Genomic DNA, 15,451 nt, shown 5'->3' with positions numbered 1-15,451 from the left:
TCTCAGCCGTTTTTCTTGTCTATGCAACCAGCAGCATGTTACGTTTAACTAATTTATTTGCACTTCAGTTTATTATAAATTAATTTGCTTTCACATTACAAAAGCCAAACTGTCTGAAGTTTTAACACAAATGTGTTTAAACAGTGATCACAGCCCAGACGGTCCCCAGTTTGACATGCCTGGTTTAAACAGTTAACTAACACATCAAATCAGAGTGAAAGTGTAGCCTGCGGCGTGAAGGACTGAGCTGGTAAAAAAGCTATCAGGGAAATGAACACAGGCTGGAATATAAAGAGGCATTTAATGCGTTTATTTCTTGAGCTTTAGTTTGTTAGACGTTAGGAGTTAATATTTGTTTGAGGCAGTACCTTTAGAACAGGCTCTACTGGTTGGCCCATTACATGCTTGGGTAAGGAAAGAGACACAGACAAGGAAAAAAACATGCACACACACACAGTTAGTTTACTATGTAAAGCGCAGATACAGTCTGGTTAATAGTTACATTTGTTATGAAATTGTCTAAAAAGTTTCATTTGTTATGAAATTGTTTAAAAAGTTTAAACCTGAAAGTTATGCTGAGTTAAGCTGAGTTAAGTGAGTGGTGTTATATGGGTTGTTCAAAGGGGTTAGTGCTTCAACAATACTTCCTCTTTCATACATGACTACTACATGAATATCAGCTGTGTTCATTTGAGTCCAAGTTACAAACAGGTTTTGCACTACATCACAACCAAGAAAAGGAGTTCATGTGTCAAATAAACAGGGGATTTTCGATTAAAGGCATTATATTACAAACCCTCAGCTTGGATCCACTCTGTAACTCCTCTAAACTAGTAGACAGCATCCTCTGCGTTGACCTGTAGACAGAGACAGTGATCACAGCCAGCCCTCAGGAAAAAGCGATCGATCTGGGGTCTTTAAAGTAGCAACATAAAAGCCCACTTGAGCTTACGGCTGTGTAGTTAATGTTCTGTTAGTACAGGCCTTGTTTGTAAGTGCAGGCGTTTCTATCGTGTACATTTTTGAACTGACCATAAATTTGAAATATTGAACAAAATAAATAGTAAAGGCAAAGCAGTTTAAAAATCATGTGGCGCATGAAAGAGAACTGAAGTGATATTCAGTGATATCAATTATCAGCACAAACACACACATACACACACACACACACACACACACACACACACACACACACACACACAAATCAACTCTACTTACCGCTGTCCGTTGTGAAAGGCTGTGTCACCAGGGCATAGCACAGAATTCTCCATGGAGGTCTGCATACCGTGACAGCTGGGATACATCAAGAACAAGTGAGAGAGAGAAACAGAATTAGGAAGGTGGAAATGGAGGAGAAAGGAGGAAAGAGAGCATGAACTGCCATGTTAACTCAGGGTGAGTGGTCGGGACACGGAGCTGTGCAGGAGGCGCAGGAGAAAATGCTTGTTTTCCAAAGAAAATGTGTGTTTTGAGACACGTTTCAGTCGTCCTCCCTCCAGAGATCTCCGATCCCAGCTGCTCCCTGTGTGTGTGTGTGCACTTGTACATTTTTCAGGACAAAAATGTTCTGATTTTGTAGTAAAACTAGAGACAAACAGGGCCAACAGCACCAGCAAAATGTCCTTTTCTACATATGTATTTATACAGATGCCAATGAGCCAAAATATGATCACCTGCCAACCTGAGCAAGGCACTGATGTACATATAGGCATATAGGCTTATGTATTTAATAGGCCAGGTGGGTAGTAACTAGTTACTGTAGTGGTTTTGACTCATGCTTTTTGGAAAGGTACTTTTACTGCTACTCGAGTCAGTATTTCACAGAAGTAACATTATTTTTCTTTTATTTTGGGTTTAGACCACTCTATTTACCTCTGTATAATACATACAGGACATATTATAATTACATACAGGTTCTGACACGTTATTGTGTGTTTGTGTGTGTGTAGGTGATCCTCACTTGGACTCCAGGTCTTTCTGTAGACACACTGGAGGCAGTAGGAACGGAGAAGGTCCTCGAGGTGTCGACATCTACGAATAAAAAAAAAAAAACACTCCATAACACAGTGTACAGATTTTAATCTGGTATTAAAAGCTATTACTGTGCACATATTTAGCCTGAAGAGCTTTTGTATGTAACTTTAGTTTATTTCAGGACTACTTTCTGCCTATTCAGTGTCCTCACTGAACAGAAGTGGTTATGGTATTAACTGTAAATTGTAACTTAATTATAACTGCTTTACATAAACAAAAATACATTCATATAAACAGTACCGCATACTCTATATGCTCACATCTTAAATTTAAGTGTGGGAACCTAACGTATCTTTGTTTTTCCCTTGTTATATCAGCATAAAGTCAGAAATCTAAATTACAGCTGGACGGAAGCAGGGGTATAGCCAGAACATTTTCAGAGGGGTGTCAATTTTAGACCCAGTGATTTTCGTGGGGTGGCAATAGGGGCATGTGATATGGCAAAAATTCAATATAACAATAATTGAAGACATTAGCATAATACATGATTTGTATCACAATATTCCATTTTTTGATGGGTTGGAACAAACAAAAAAAGAACCAGTAATGTGTTTAAACATTACTATGTAAACTACAACCCCAATTCCAAAAAAGTTGGGACGCTGCGTAAAATGTAAATAAATGTAAATAAAAACAGAATGCAATGATTTGCAAATCTCATAGACCCATATTTCATTCACAATAGAACACAGAGCACTTATCAGATGTTGAAAGTGAGACATTTTACCATTTCATGAAAAACATTAACTCATTTAGAACTTGATGGCAGCAACGCATCTCAAAAAAGTTGTGACAGGGGCAACAAAAGGCTGGAAAAGTAAGTGGTACTAATAAAAAAACAGCTGGAGGAGCAATTTGTAACTAACTCACATGACTGGGTATAAAAAGAGCTTTTTAGAGAGGTAGAGTCTCTCAGAAGCAAAGACGGGTTCAACAATCTGTGAAAAACTGCATCTAAAAATCGTGGAACAATTTCAGAAAAATGCTCCTCAGCGTAAAATTGCAAAGGCTTTGGATATCCCACCATCTACAGTACAAAATATCATCAAAAGATTCAGAGAATCTGGAGAAATTGACGGTCAATACTGGATAGTCGTGATCTTCAGGCCCTCAGGCGGCACTGCATTGAAAACAGGCATGATTCTGTACTGGAAACTGCATTGGCTCAGGAGCACTTTCAGAAATCACTGTCTGTGAACACAGTTCGTAGTGCAATCCACAATTACAAGTTAAAGCTGTATCATGCAAAGAAGAAGCCATATGTCAACACGATCCAGAAACGCCGCCATCTTCTCTGAGCCAAAGCTAATTTAAAATGGACTGAGGAAAAATGGAAAACTGTTCTGTGGTCAGAAGAATCAAAATTTGAAATTGTTTTTGTAAATCACAGACGCCGTGTCCTGCAGACTCCATAGGAGAGGGACCATTCAGCTTGTTATCAGCGCACAGTTCAAAAGCCTGAATCTCTGATGGTTTGGGGTTGCATTAGTGCCTATGGTGTAGGCAGCTTACACATCTGGAAAGGCTCTATCTATGCTGAACAGTATATAGAGGTTTTAGAACAACATATGCTCCCACCCAGACAGCGTCTCTTTCAGGGAAGGCCTTGCATATTTCAGCGAAACAATGCTAAACCACATACTGCATCCATCACCACAGCATGGCTTCACAGAAGAAGAGTCCGGGTGCTGAACTGGCCTGCCTGCAGTCCAGACCTTTCAGCAATAGAAAACATTTGGCGCTTCATGAAACAAAAAATCCCAGGACTGCTGAGCAGCTAGAATCCTACATCAGACAAAAACGGGACAACATTCCTCTCCCAAAACTCCAGCAATTGGTCGCCTCACTTCCCAGACGTTTACAGACTGTTGTTAAAAGAAGAGGGGATGCTACACACGGCCCTGTCCCAACTTTTTTGAGGTGTGTTGCTGCCATCATGTTCTAAATGAGTTAATGTTTTTCATGAAACGGTAAAATGTCTCATTTATAACAACTGACATGTTTTCTATGTTCTAAATGTGAATAAAATATGGCTCTATGAGATTTCCATATCATTGCATTCTGTTTTTATTTACATTTATTTACATTTTACACAGCATCCCAACTTTTTTGGAATTGGGGTAGCATAGCTGGCCAATAAAGCCTGATTCTGATTGTATGAATTCATTTTTATTCATTAAATCCAACTGTGCAGGGCTAATTATGCTCTCTTTGTAATGAAGCATGCAGTGGGTGCCCTGTAAGTGCTGACAATGTCCCCAATATGCTCAGAAACGCATACTGTGATGTAATTTAGCATGATAATAAAATATCTCTATATTGCTCAGCCCTATGTGGCAAACTACTCGGGAAAAAAATAAAATTATAAAATAACAAACAAACAATGAACAAAGCTGATGTTAAAGCTTTGACCAGCATTCACTCATCTGTTTGCTCAGCAAAGTAGCCTATCAGAGCAATGACTGGCCGATTACTGAGTGCAGCATCGTCTGACTCTTATAACATATTGGTAACTCTCCTGATGGCAGATTTCACTGTAAAGTGTAAACATTCACACTGAGTAGGTAGGAGATCATTTCTCTGGTGACTGCTCTATCGATGGTTGCTGACTGTCTCTCTTTGCATGACTGGGGTTGGGGCCCTGGTCACCCCTTATCATATATCCTAAGGCCAGTGTCAATTCTAAATAATGACCAAAGTAGCTGATTCAGCTTGACTTAAGGTAGGCATTGTTTGATCTCTATACAAGCCTGCATAAAGCAATGGTCATCAGTGCTGGGTAGGACAGGTAGGGTGGACAAGAACCTGCAGGTCAGATCGCACAATGTCAGAATGAGCTTTATGGGCCAAAGGTCGCAGTCTCAGGGCCCCACTCAGGTCCTCCTCACTGCTGCCACACAGCAAACGATCACCACACACTACTGAGAGAGAGAGAGAGAGAGAGAGAGAGAGAGAGAGGCAGCTCAGAGGTAAAGAAACTATGTCATCCGCCATGCAAAAAAAAAAAAAATGTGCATCTGTCTGGTGAATCCTGCTTCTGCAATACAAATTATGTTATGTGACAGTTTATCTGACATAATAGCTTGTTACATATTACAGATGATGATACAATGTACTGTTCAGAGCGATGATGGCCAACCATACTGAGAGAGATCATAGATGAGAGTAAATGAGAGGATTTGAGTGCACTATAGTGAGAAAGAGAGATAAGCGTGTATCATACTGCAGGTGCACCACTCAGAGAGTCTACTTGAGATTACTAGTTTTTAAATGTGTGTTGAGATCTGAGTGTGTTACCTTGAGAGAAGGCCATAATATCTTTGGCTTTCCTGTACTGGGCCAGGAGTGCTGTGAGCTCCTCTATGTGACGATCCTGGGCAGGACAGAAGCAGAACACATACTCAGTCCCTTGAATGGACTAAACACCATGTAGATGAGACATTTAAAGTGCAGGATCCTCAAAAAGACAGTTACAAATATGGAAAAAATCATACAGAACTTGTGTAATCTCATTCTGCACTCCACCCCCATAGTGGAAGGAATGGAAATCAACTCAGGTATGTTTAATCAATATAGTCAAATATAACATTTTTTCAGCATAACTCTGCTATCAGTTAAACTTTTTAAATGCTCATAAAATGCAACATTTTATTACACACTTCTATAACCTCAGAGCCTTCTAGAACAGCTCAACTAGTTTGCAATGAAGTCCCTGTAGTTACCGAATAATAAGCCTTAGTAGGTAACAAACCTGGGATTTTAAGGGGTTAAACAGGACACTGCTGTCTCTTTGTTTTGACTCTGTGTTGAGCTGCTAATGAGCAATTATGGGTGAAAGGGGAGGAGTGAGAACCCCCTGCTGTGAATTACATTTACAGACTAAACAATTTTATGCATAAAAACAGAATTTTGTCTTTTAAAACGCATTACAAATCGTGCTCAGTGTGACTTTATGTTTTTAGGGACTAGGCCTAAGCGCGGTGATGGTAAAAACTTTAGGCTAGCGCAAGAGTAAATTTTACTTATATTTCACTCATTTCATTTTAATAAACAGTGTAATATTTTACCATTTCAACATTACGAATTAATCTTATGTTTTGTCAGAATGTGTCTGTGCTGTCTTGAGAGCATTAAAGTAACATTTAATTGAAACAGTGCTTGTGCTGTCTGATTCTTTCAGCACATACTGAGCCAAAAACAGAAAAATTCTATGATGAACTAAGCAAAAAACCAGTATGTACTGCCCTTACCCACTGCTATAAATCTTTCTTACCCATGTCTATAAGGCTCTACAACGAGTCTCCTTACTGCAGAGATGGTACTGATCTCCTGCTGTGCTGAACTGTGCTGAACCACATCACTGTATCTCCTCTCTGATTATACACACTGTGCAGTATATCATAACTACTACTGTAATGACACTTTCACTATGCACTTTACACTGTAATATTGATGCAACTCCGAGTTAGTTATGTCTATAATCATTGTGCTTTTAGTTTACCTCATACTACTCAGCACCTGTTATCATGTAAATACAACAAATCTGTCTCATATGCCATGTAAACATGCAAATAGATATACTTTTGTTTTATTTTGCTTGTACTTTAACTTATGTCTAGGTTTATTTCTATTTTTTGTTTTCTGCAGAGTATATGTACGTTTATGTGCAATTATTAAATATGTCTTGCTACTGAAACACTGCAATTTCCCTTCGGGATCAATAAAGTTCTGTCTATCTATCTATCTATCTATCTTATAGTGCTCGTACCTTTTCATCATTCGCTGCTAGCAGTGACTCCATCCCGATTTTCATTCTCTGCAGTTCTACATCTGGAACACAAAAAGAGCACAATGCACACTGAGGGTTTACACTCTTTCATTCCTACAGGCTTCAGGACAGACTGGGTTTGTGGGTGGTGAACATTCCCCCAGGTTTAAAATGCCAGAAGGTCAGATGCTTTTCTGTAAGGTCAGGAATGCATACGCATGAGAACATAAACACACTTTCCTGTTCAGAGCTCGGTCACAGACTGGAATTTCCATGAACGAAACCCACCGAATGCAGCGTATGAACTGTGAGGTATCAAATGTTAAACGTGTCTGAGATATACAGTCGTACTCAAAAGTTTGAACATGTCCAGTCAAATGACATCTGAAAACAAGTTTTTAAAGAAAACTGTAAAGAAATGTGTGTCGGTACGTTTCTGCACTGAAACTTCACAACAAATCACTTGATTTTATTTACATCTCAATGACTGAATTATGCAGAATTTTTTTAAAATTGGTGGAATTCCCCATCTTGCAGCTACTACGGATTTATAGTCTGGGTTCGGTATAGTACAGTGATAATAAGATACTCAGCAGTGCTTTGTTTTGGCCTAATATGCCCAGCATGTGGTAGCATTTTGGCATTTTTCCATTGGGGGGTTGTTTTTTTTAAGAATTTTGAATATAAAATTTGACTGAAATGCCCACCCCATTCAGTAGGCATCTCAATACAGATTTACTGATGAAAAGCCTGCATGTCTGCAGCACCAGTATTAGCAGAGTACAGGGTGAAGAATTAGCACACACAGCTAATGGAAAAGCAATGAGTGGATGTGTGTGTGCTGCAGGGTGTGACAGTGTGGATGAATCAGTCTTCCCACACACACACAAACACACACACACAGCAGTTGATGAGATGGGTGTGACAAGCCTGACAGCGAGTCAGTGTGAATTAGGCATCGCAGCAGTGCAGCACCAAGATGCGCATCTGAAGCATTTGTCAGCCGTTTGCTTACATTTGTCTTTCAGCTTCCTCCTGTACGCCTCCTCTACAACAGGGGGCGACAAAGAGCAGAGGGAAAGAGACACCACAGAAGCCACAAAGAGAAAAAGTCACAGGTTAATGACCGGCTCTGCCTCATCCCATCCCTTCCATGCTGCACTACATTATCCTCACTTAAAGCTCAAATCAGGAATCACTGTTAAAGGGGAATTCCACTGATATTTCAGAATTTCTGTGTAATTCTATCGTGAGATGTAAAGAAAGTCATTCAGAGTGGGAAATGTTTCCTTGTAGAGAAACTTGCAGACTAAGATGTCTTTACAGTGGTGGTGATAGGAACCAGGGGTCATGATGACACAAATATAGCCAGTTTATTTACTATCCAAAGCCACCAGTGAATCTACACGTGTCTTCTATATATGTAGTTTTTATATATAATGTTGATAATGGTAAAAAATCTGAAAAGCTATGTATTCTTTGCCTTAAAACATTTACCTCTCTGCTATAAATAGATTTAAAATGTTTTAGGCTAAAACCTTCTCAAACTTACAATGAAGCAGTGTCCCATTTCATACACAAGCGTTCCATGAGGGAGCGCTTAGAGGCATTAAACTCTTCAGATGTCTGGTTACTATGATAACCACTGTGAACAATTCAGACTCCTTAGGTGTCTAAAATGGTGCATTTCACATCAAACCATTCAGAATGATTTTCTTTACATCTCAATTACTGAATTGTGCAAAAATGTTGAGAAATCAGTGGAATTCCCTTTTAAGGTTAAACGTTTGGTCAGTTGTTAGTACAGCGCCCACAGAGGCCTTCTGTTCTCTGGATTAGTGTTCCGGAGAATATTAGAAATGCAATGTAAATAGGTCTTTTTGAAGTCAACATGAATAAATCATAGGACATTCGGTATCAGAGTGCTAGCTGAGGGTTTCTCTCGATAGGTGGGGGTGGTGGCAAGCATGATATTACTGGTTAATATTATTTTTCTCTGGTGCACAATGATGTAATAAAAAAAAACATGTAAAAGGTGGAAACATAGATGTAATGCTCATTCTGTTATAACAGAGTTCACACTGTTATAGTTAAAAAAAAAAAAGAATATTGTCTTTTAAATGACATTACAAATTGTGCTTAATGAGACATATAAAAATATGACTTTATGTTTTAGCGAGTAGGCCTGTGCCCAGTTAACCAAATTACTGCAGTAACAGCTCCCAGCGATGGTAAAAACCTATTTAGGCTAGCGCCAAAGTCACTTGTACTTATATTTTACTCATTAGATTTGCATAAACAGTGTAATGTTTTAGCTTTAACTTCTTATAATTACTCTTATTATTATTATTATTATGATGGTAACACTTTATTTGGATGGTCCACTGTAGATGCTTTTTAGATGCTTAGTATATTTAAGTAACATTCTATTAACTAAATATCTATTAACTGCAACTGAACTTGAAGTTGAGTGTTGAATCCTAAACTCAAGACAAAACCTAAACCCACTCCTAATCCTAACCTTACCCATAATGTTATTAATAATCAACTGAGTATCACCAGAAAGTTTGTTAATGGTTGAAGTATCTGTAGATCATCTATAGGGGACCATCAAAATAAAGTGTGACCATTATATGATTATTATTATTATTATTACACAACAGTGCTTCAAACACCTGAACACGATTCAGCTGTATCACAGTCTTGGCCTAAAAAGAATCCCAGGGCAATCTACTTTCCGCAATTCCTGAACTGAGATTTAATGTGTGTGCAGGCAAAGATTTACACTCCCTGTCCACAATCTCAATGTAGGAAACACCTACATTGTACTTCCACTAACTAGCCCTTTATGAACTTCTCCTACCTTATAGAACCAATAAGTGTACAGTTACAGACTGTAGCTCATATGTTGCTGTGCAATTTGCTAGCCCCTCTATCCTACTCATCACTGGTCAGTTTCTGACCACAGGACCACTGTTGTTCAGATATTATTTGGGTGGTTGTCTATTCTCAGCTCAGCAGTGACACTGACATGGTAGTGTGTGTGGTGCTGGTGTGAGTGTAGCAGACACAGCGGTGGTGCTGGAGATTTTACACATGTCAGAGTCACTGCTAGGTTTAGAGTGGACGACCAGCCAAAAAATCCCAAAAAAGAGCAGCTCTGTGGTCAGAAACTGGCCTCTGATGAAGGCTAACACAACAGATTTACTACTTTCCAATTAAGTGTGCAGTGAGGGAATGTGTATTATTTCAATAACATTATAGATGAAATGAAGTTACCTCTTTCTATGCTGTCATTGCTGATGTTTCCTTTGGACAGAAGCTGGTTCTGGAGACTCTCGATTTCAGCATCTTTAGAGGCCAGTAGCTGCTGAAGCTCAGAGATTTCAGCCTGCAAAATGGCAAAACTGTAGTCATTAGCAAAAAAACAAGAACATCTAAAACTTAGCAATTCCATTATAAGCAAACAGCCACAGGTCACTGGGGTCAGAGGTGTGGATACAGAGGAGAAAGACACTCAGGGCATACATCAATGCCCTAATGTGGCACTGGGGGGATCAGTGATTACAACTGGATCTGACATATCAGGACACATCTGACATGTCTAGGAGGAACACAGGACACTGACACTGAATGTGACAGCAAAACACAGGTTAGTCACATGTTCAAAAGATGAGAGGACACCCATGCGTGCTGTTCTTGGATCAGTGTTATTATAGCACAGTTCTATCCTTCATTGCCTACAAGCTATTACTCTTAAAGAGGAACTCCGCCGATTTTCTAAATTTCTGCATAATTAAATGGTTAAGATGTAAACACAGTCATTCAGAGTGGTTTGGTGTGAAACGCTCCGTTCTAGAGAAACTTACAGAGTCAGAATTGTTCACAGTGGTGGTGATAGGAACCAGATATCCAAAGCATTCAGTGCCTCTAAAAGCATTACAGAAATGTGTTACTTGTTTTTGTTTTGTCATCTTTAAAATATATTCATGGTGGAGAGGTACAGGCAGGGAGTTGTAAGGCAAAATAGGCCCCCAAAAACATATTCCTTTAGATTTACTACTATTTTACCATCATCAGCATTACATATGATGTGTAGGTTGACTGGTGGTTTTCTGTAGTAAATAAAATGGCCATATTTGCAATATAGACATCAAAACCCCTGGTTCAGTCAGCAAATTTCTCTATAGAAACTCTTAGAACGACTTTGTTTCCATCTCAGTGACTGAATATAGAATTTTTGAAAAATCAGTGAAAGTTCCCTTTAAAAAGAAACTGTACGCCATGGAAGATGAGGAGAAGACACCACAATAGAGCACGGCTGGTGCGGGTCCATGCTTTCGCTGACAAAGACTTAATTAAACTGTGAATAACTAATTTAATTGAACTGTGAATAAAGACTTTAGCTAGAATGTAACAAACGCTGAGAAGCTGTACAAGCAATAACTGTCATAAAGCAAGTTTCGGAGTAGGTGAAACTTCGGGAGTATGCTAAGAACAAAAGCTCAGATCCATGCCGGCCTGTTTTAAACGAGACCAGGCTGCCACTGGAGAGCTGGAATTAAATGGCATCAAAGCAATAGTTTGGTGAAAATTCACATTTTCACAATGTTCCCATTACTGGCAAAATGCAGCTGAAGCTAACTGTGCATAGGATGATTTACTGAACCTAAGGATTTACTAAAGTTAACACAAGCCGCGCACTCATGAAACAAAGGGTTAAAAGGCTAGACTCCCTCAAGCTGCTGAATCTCCCAACAACACACTCAAGACAATACCACAAAGATTTCATGCATAACTGCACGATCCATAGACAAGCACTGGCAATTAAATGACCTTCAATGCGGCACTGTAATAAAATGCACAGGATGCTAGAGCTGCCCTGGTCAACTGTAAGTGCTGTTATTGTAAAGTGGAAATGGCTAGGAGCAACAGCTCAGCCATAAAGCAGTCTGTGACACATGCTTGCAGAACAGAATCACCTAGTCTTAAAGCATCTAGCACTGGATCTGCAAGCAGCTGTATACAAGCCATCACAATGCAAAGCATCAGCTGGACTGATGAAAAGCACACCACTGTTGGACACTGGAGCAGTTGAAACATTCTCTTAGTACATCAGACCCTCTAAAAATGTGCTAAAAATTCTAAATTTGACTTTAATAAGGCTGAAACAACTATTTTTAGCAATGCAATATACTATATATAATGTCCACTGTTATAGATAACAGAAAGTCATACAGCATAAAAGTCGCATAAGTAAGCTTATATAAAATCACTTAAGGAGTTGTATATAAGACCACATAATGACTTTTTAATGAGAAATCAGAATTTGTTGTTTTTTTGGTTAAAGTTATAAGAAGTGTTTCAGCCTAGACTGCTTTTTGAAGGAGGCACATCCCTGGGCAGCCAATCAGAAAAGCGCTTGTTTATATATATCAGTCTTAAAGGCACAGTAACAAAAGCAGCATGTATAATTCTAAAAGATAAAGAAAGACTAGTCATATAAAATGAATTATAATTCACATAAAACTACTTAAAAGTTATATGTGAACTTCAGGAGAGTGAAATAAATAAAATTGGTGGGCATAAGCTTCCATTGCTTGACAGCTCCAGCGCAAAACTAAAGAACTTTAGAACTTAAACCCTCCTTCTCTGCCTGACTACATTGGTGTAAATCTTGTGCCGAACTATCGCTTTTTTAAGAGTGGTCCACTCATGCTGCCCCCACCACAGACTGCACACAGACCAACTGGTCTGCTGACACACTGCTTAAAATCCAGGTTGAAGCCTTTAACATGGAGCTGCCCCCTGAGGCCAGATGGATACGAGACAAGCTGTTGTAGGTCAGAGTCTCAACATGCACATTCACACTCTTGTTGTCCACTGATGAAAGACAAATGCATAGATGGACGCAGCAGTGCCTGGTCATTTCTACACTGTGCAGGCTTTTAATAAGAGATAGAGCTCCTGGAGCACAAACAGCCGTCCATAATTAATAAACAGCAAACTATATATACCAAACACTGAGAATACATCAAGAAACCTGTTTCTTAGCTTTGAAGCATGACAGATTCTGTCTTCCATGAAACCACAAGGAATGTTTAACAATGGACCAAACACGCGTACACATTATTATGACTAAAAATCGAGCAAACTAGATCACCTTACCCAAAATGCCCTAAAAGGTACATTATACCAGCATAAAAAAGAACATCTGGACTGTTGAGTATGAACAGTACATGGAGATACAACACAAGGAAGAACAGCAGGAGCAGGAGGAGCAGGAGCAGGGGGAGGAGCATAAAACCTGAAGGAGAGGACTTTGTAGCAACCAAAACTCTGTGCAGCAAATACACTACAAGTCTGTGGACACCACTTTTAATTAGTGAGTTTGGCTTAGTTTCAGTCTCACGCAGACAAACACTAGCAGTAGAATGAGTACTGAAGAGCTTAGCATATCGCTGCTGTCAGAAGAAAACCTCGTATCTCCAAAATGGTAACTTTACAGGAGAAGGAAACAACCTACTTTACTTTTAATGTAAGTCAATGAAACCAGACTTTTTTCCACGTCATTTTGGGTCGTTTCTTTTAGTCCATTCATCATGAAATTTACACACAATATAAAGGGTAACAGGCTTTTTCATATTAAGTCAAAAACTCAAAAACGTCAAAAATGGAGATACAAGGTTTTCTTCCGACAACAGCGATATGTTCATATTTTTACACTTGACAAATAACGATATTTTTGCTTGACTAGTTTTATGCTTGACTCTACTCATGATTCTATGTAATTGTAGAAATGTTAAGCTATAAATGTTAAGCCCTGTCAAGGACCAGGGCAGTATATCATTTCAAGTCAGCCAATAAATTAAGCTAACTAGCAAGTTAAGTAGCTAATTAGCCAAATTAGACGCTTCATGAATTGGATTTGATGGCCAAGCAGCCACACACAAGCCTAAGATCACCATGTACACGGCAAAGTGTCAGGTGGAAGGGTGTAAAGTACACTCCCATTGGACACAGCAGTGAAAATGTTCTCTGGAGTGATCAATCATGTCTCACTATCTGACACTCTGAAGGATGAATATGGCTTTGACGGTTGCCAAGAGAACGCTGCCTTTCTGCATGTAGAGTGCTAACTGTAAAGTTTGGTTGAGGGGGAATAATGGTCTGGGGTACAGACCCCTTAGTTCCAGTGAAAGGAAAACTTAATGAAATTAAATGAAAATTAAAGAAAAAAAAATACTACAGTACACAGTGACTTTGTAGAGAATTGTGTGCTTTCAGCTTTGTGGCATTACTTTCGGAGAAGGCCCTTCCCTGATTCAGCATTACAGTGCTTCCATGCACAAAGATGAGATCCATAAAAAACAGTTTGCTGTGTTTGTTGTGGCCGAACTGATGGGGCTGCACAAAGCCCTGACCCATCCAGCATCTTTTAGATGAACTGGAAAGCTGACTGCAACCTTATTAATCCTCATGTGGCTGAATGGAAGCAAACCCTTGCAGCCATATTCCAAAACCTAGTGGAACGTCCATGGTTTTGGAATGAGATGTTCAACAAGCAGATACGGATGTTTTGTTTGAGTGTCCACATACTTTTCACCAAGTAGTGTATTCGTACATTATTACTGACATTATATTATCAAAGGGGTTTCCAAATCTACATGTTTCTAATAAAGTGGACAGTAGTATATATGAGTATATGTAAAATACATCACTGCACAAATTAAAGTTTGGCTGAATCTCACAGCTTGCGATTTGACTCAAATGCTTAATGCAATTAGTGATTCTAATCACTGTTTTCATTATATTTCAGTTTGACAACGAAAGTAGAAGTTGAACAGATGCTGGCTTTGTTGTATTTATAAGCCTATAGATCAGTGGCTGGACTAGCAGTAAGACAACTGATGTTGTCCAGTCCTGTCCTTCATGTTATACTCCCCGCTGATGAAGGTTAGAGGCCGAGGAAGAGGAGTAAGCACCTGAGCGTTCCGCCAGCGCTCCTCACAGCGCTGCTTCTCAACCTGAGTGTGCTCAACCATGAGCTTCAGGCTGGACAGCTTGGTCATGAGCGACTGGTAACACACATGAAGAGAGTAAGAGATAGAGAGCTAGAGGGAGAGAAAAAGACGAAGACAGAGAGTGAGAAAGGGAGAGAGAGAGAGAGAGAGAGAGAGAAAGAGAGAGAGAGAGAGAGAGAGAAAGAGAGAGAAAGAGAGAGATGGAAAAAGATAGAAATATAAAGATGGGAGAGGATAAAGAGATAGAGATAGAGGGAGAGAAAAAGATAAAGAGAGAAAGAGTGAGAGAGATATAAAAATAGAGGCAGAACAAAAGAGAGAGCTAGAGAAGGAGAAAATGACAGAGAGAGAGTGAGAGAGATAGAGATTGGGGGAAGTTGGAGAGTGAGAAATGTGTAGATAGAGGGAGAGACAGAGGGGAAATAAAGGGAGTAAGAGAGGGAGAGAGAGAGATACAGAAGGCGATAAAAAGAGAGTGAGAGCTAAAGGGAGAGAGGACAAGAGAAAGAGGGAGAGAAAAAGACTGAAGAAAGAGTGAAGGAGAGAGGGGGAAAACTAAAGTGAAAAATAGATACATAGATAGATAGATAGATAGATAGAGCAAGCTAGAGGTGAAGAAAGAAGC

At 39.3% G+C, this 15,451-nt stretch overlaps 1 protein-coding gene across 1 annotated transcript in view; it reads right to left on the bottom strand.

Annotated features, from left to right (window-relative positions):
* The window catches only part of ppfibp2b (PPFIA binding protein 2b), an 86,667-nt gene that overhangs the window by 13,198 nt on the left and 58,018 nt on the right, over positions 1-15,451 (bottom strand). Inside the window, 8 exon segments of the mRNA XM_036568121.1 lie at positions 369-404; positions 797-857; positions 1,219-1,293; positions 1,961-2,031; positions 4,840-4,952; positions 5,332-5,407; positions 6,803-6,864; positions 10,082-10,193. Of these exon segments, the coding sequence (XP_036424014.1) occupies positions 369-404; positions 797-857; positions 1,219-1,293; positions 1,961-2,031; positions 4,840-4,952; positions 5,332-5,407; positions 6,803-6,864; positions 10,082-10,193 (606 nt within the window).

The sequence above is a fragment of the Colossoma macropomum genome, unplaced genomic scaffold (genome assembly GCF_904425465.1).
Source record: "Colossoma macropomum unplaced genomic scaffold, Colossoma_macropomum, whole genome shotgun sequence".
In the NCBI taxonomy this organism is placed as follows: Eukaryota; Metazoa; Chordata; class Actinopteri; order Characiformes; family Serrasalmidae; genus Colossoma; species Colossoma macropomum.
This window is presented reverse-complemented; position numbering and strand designations above follow the sequence as displayed.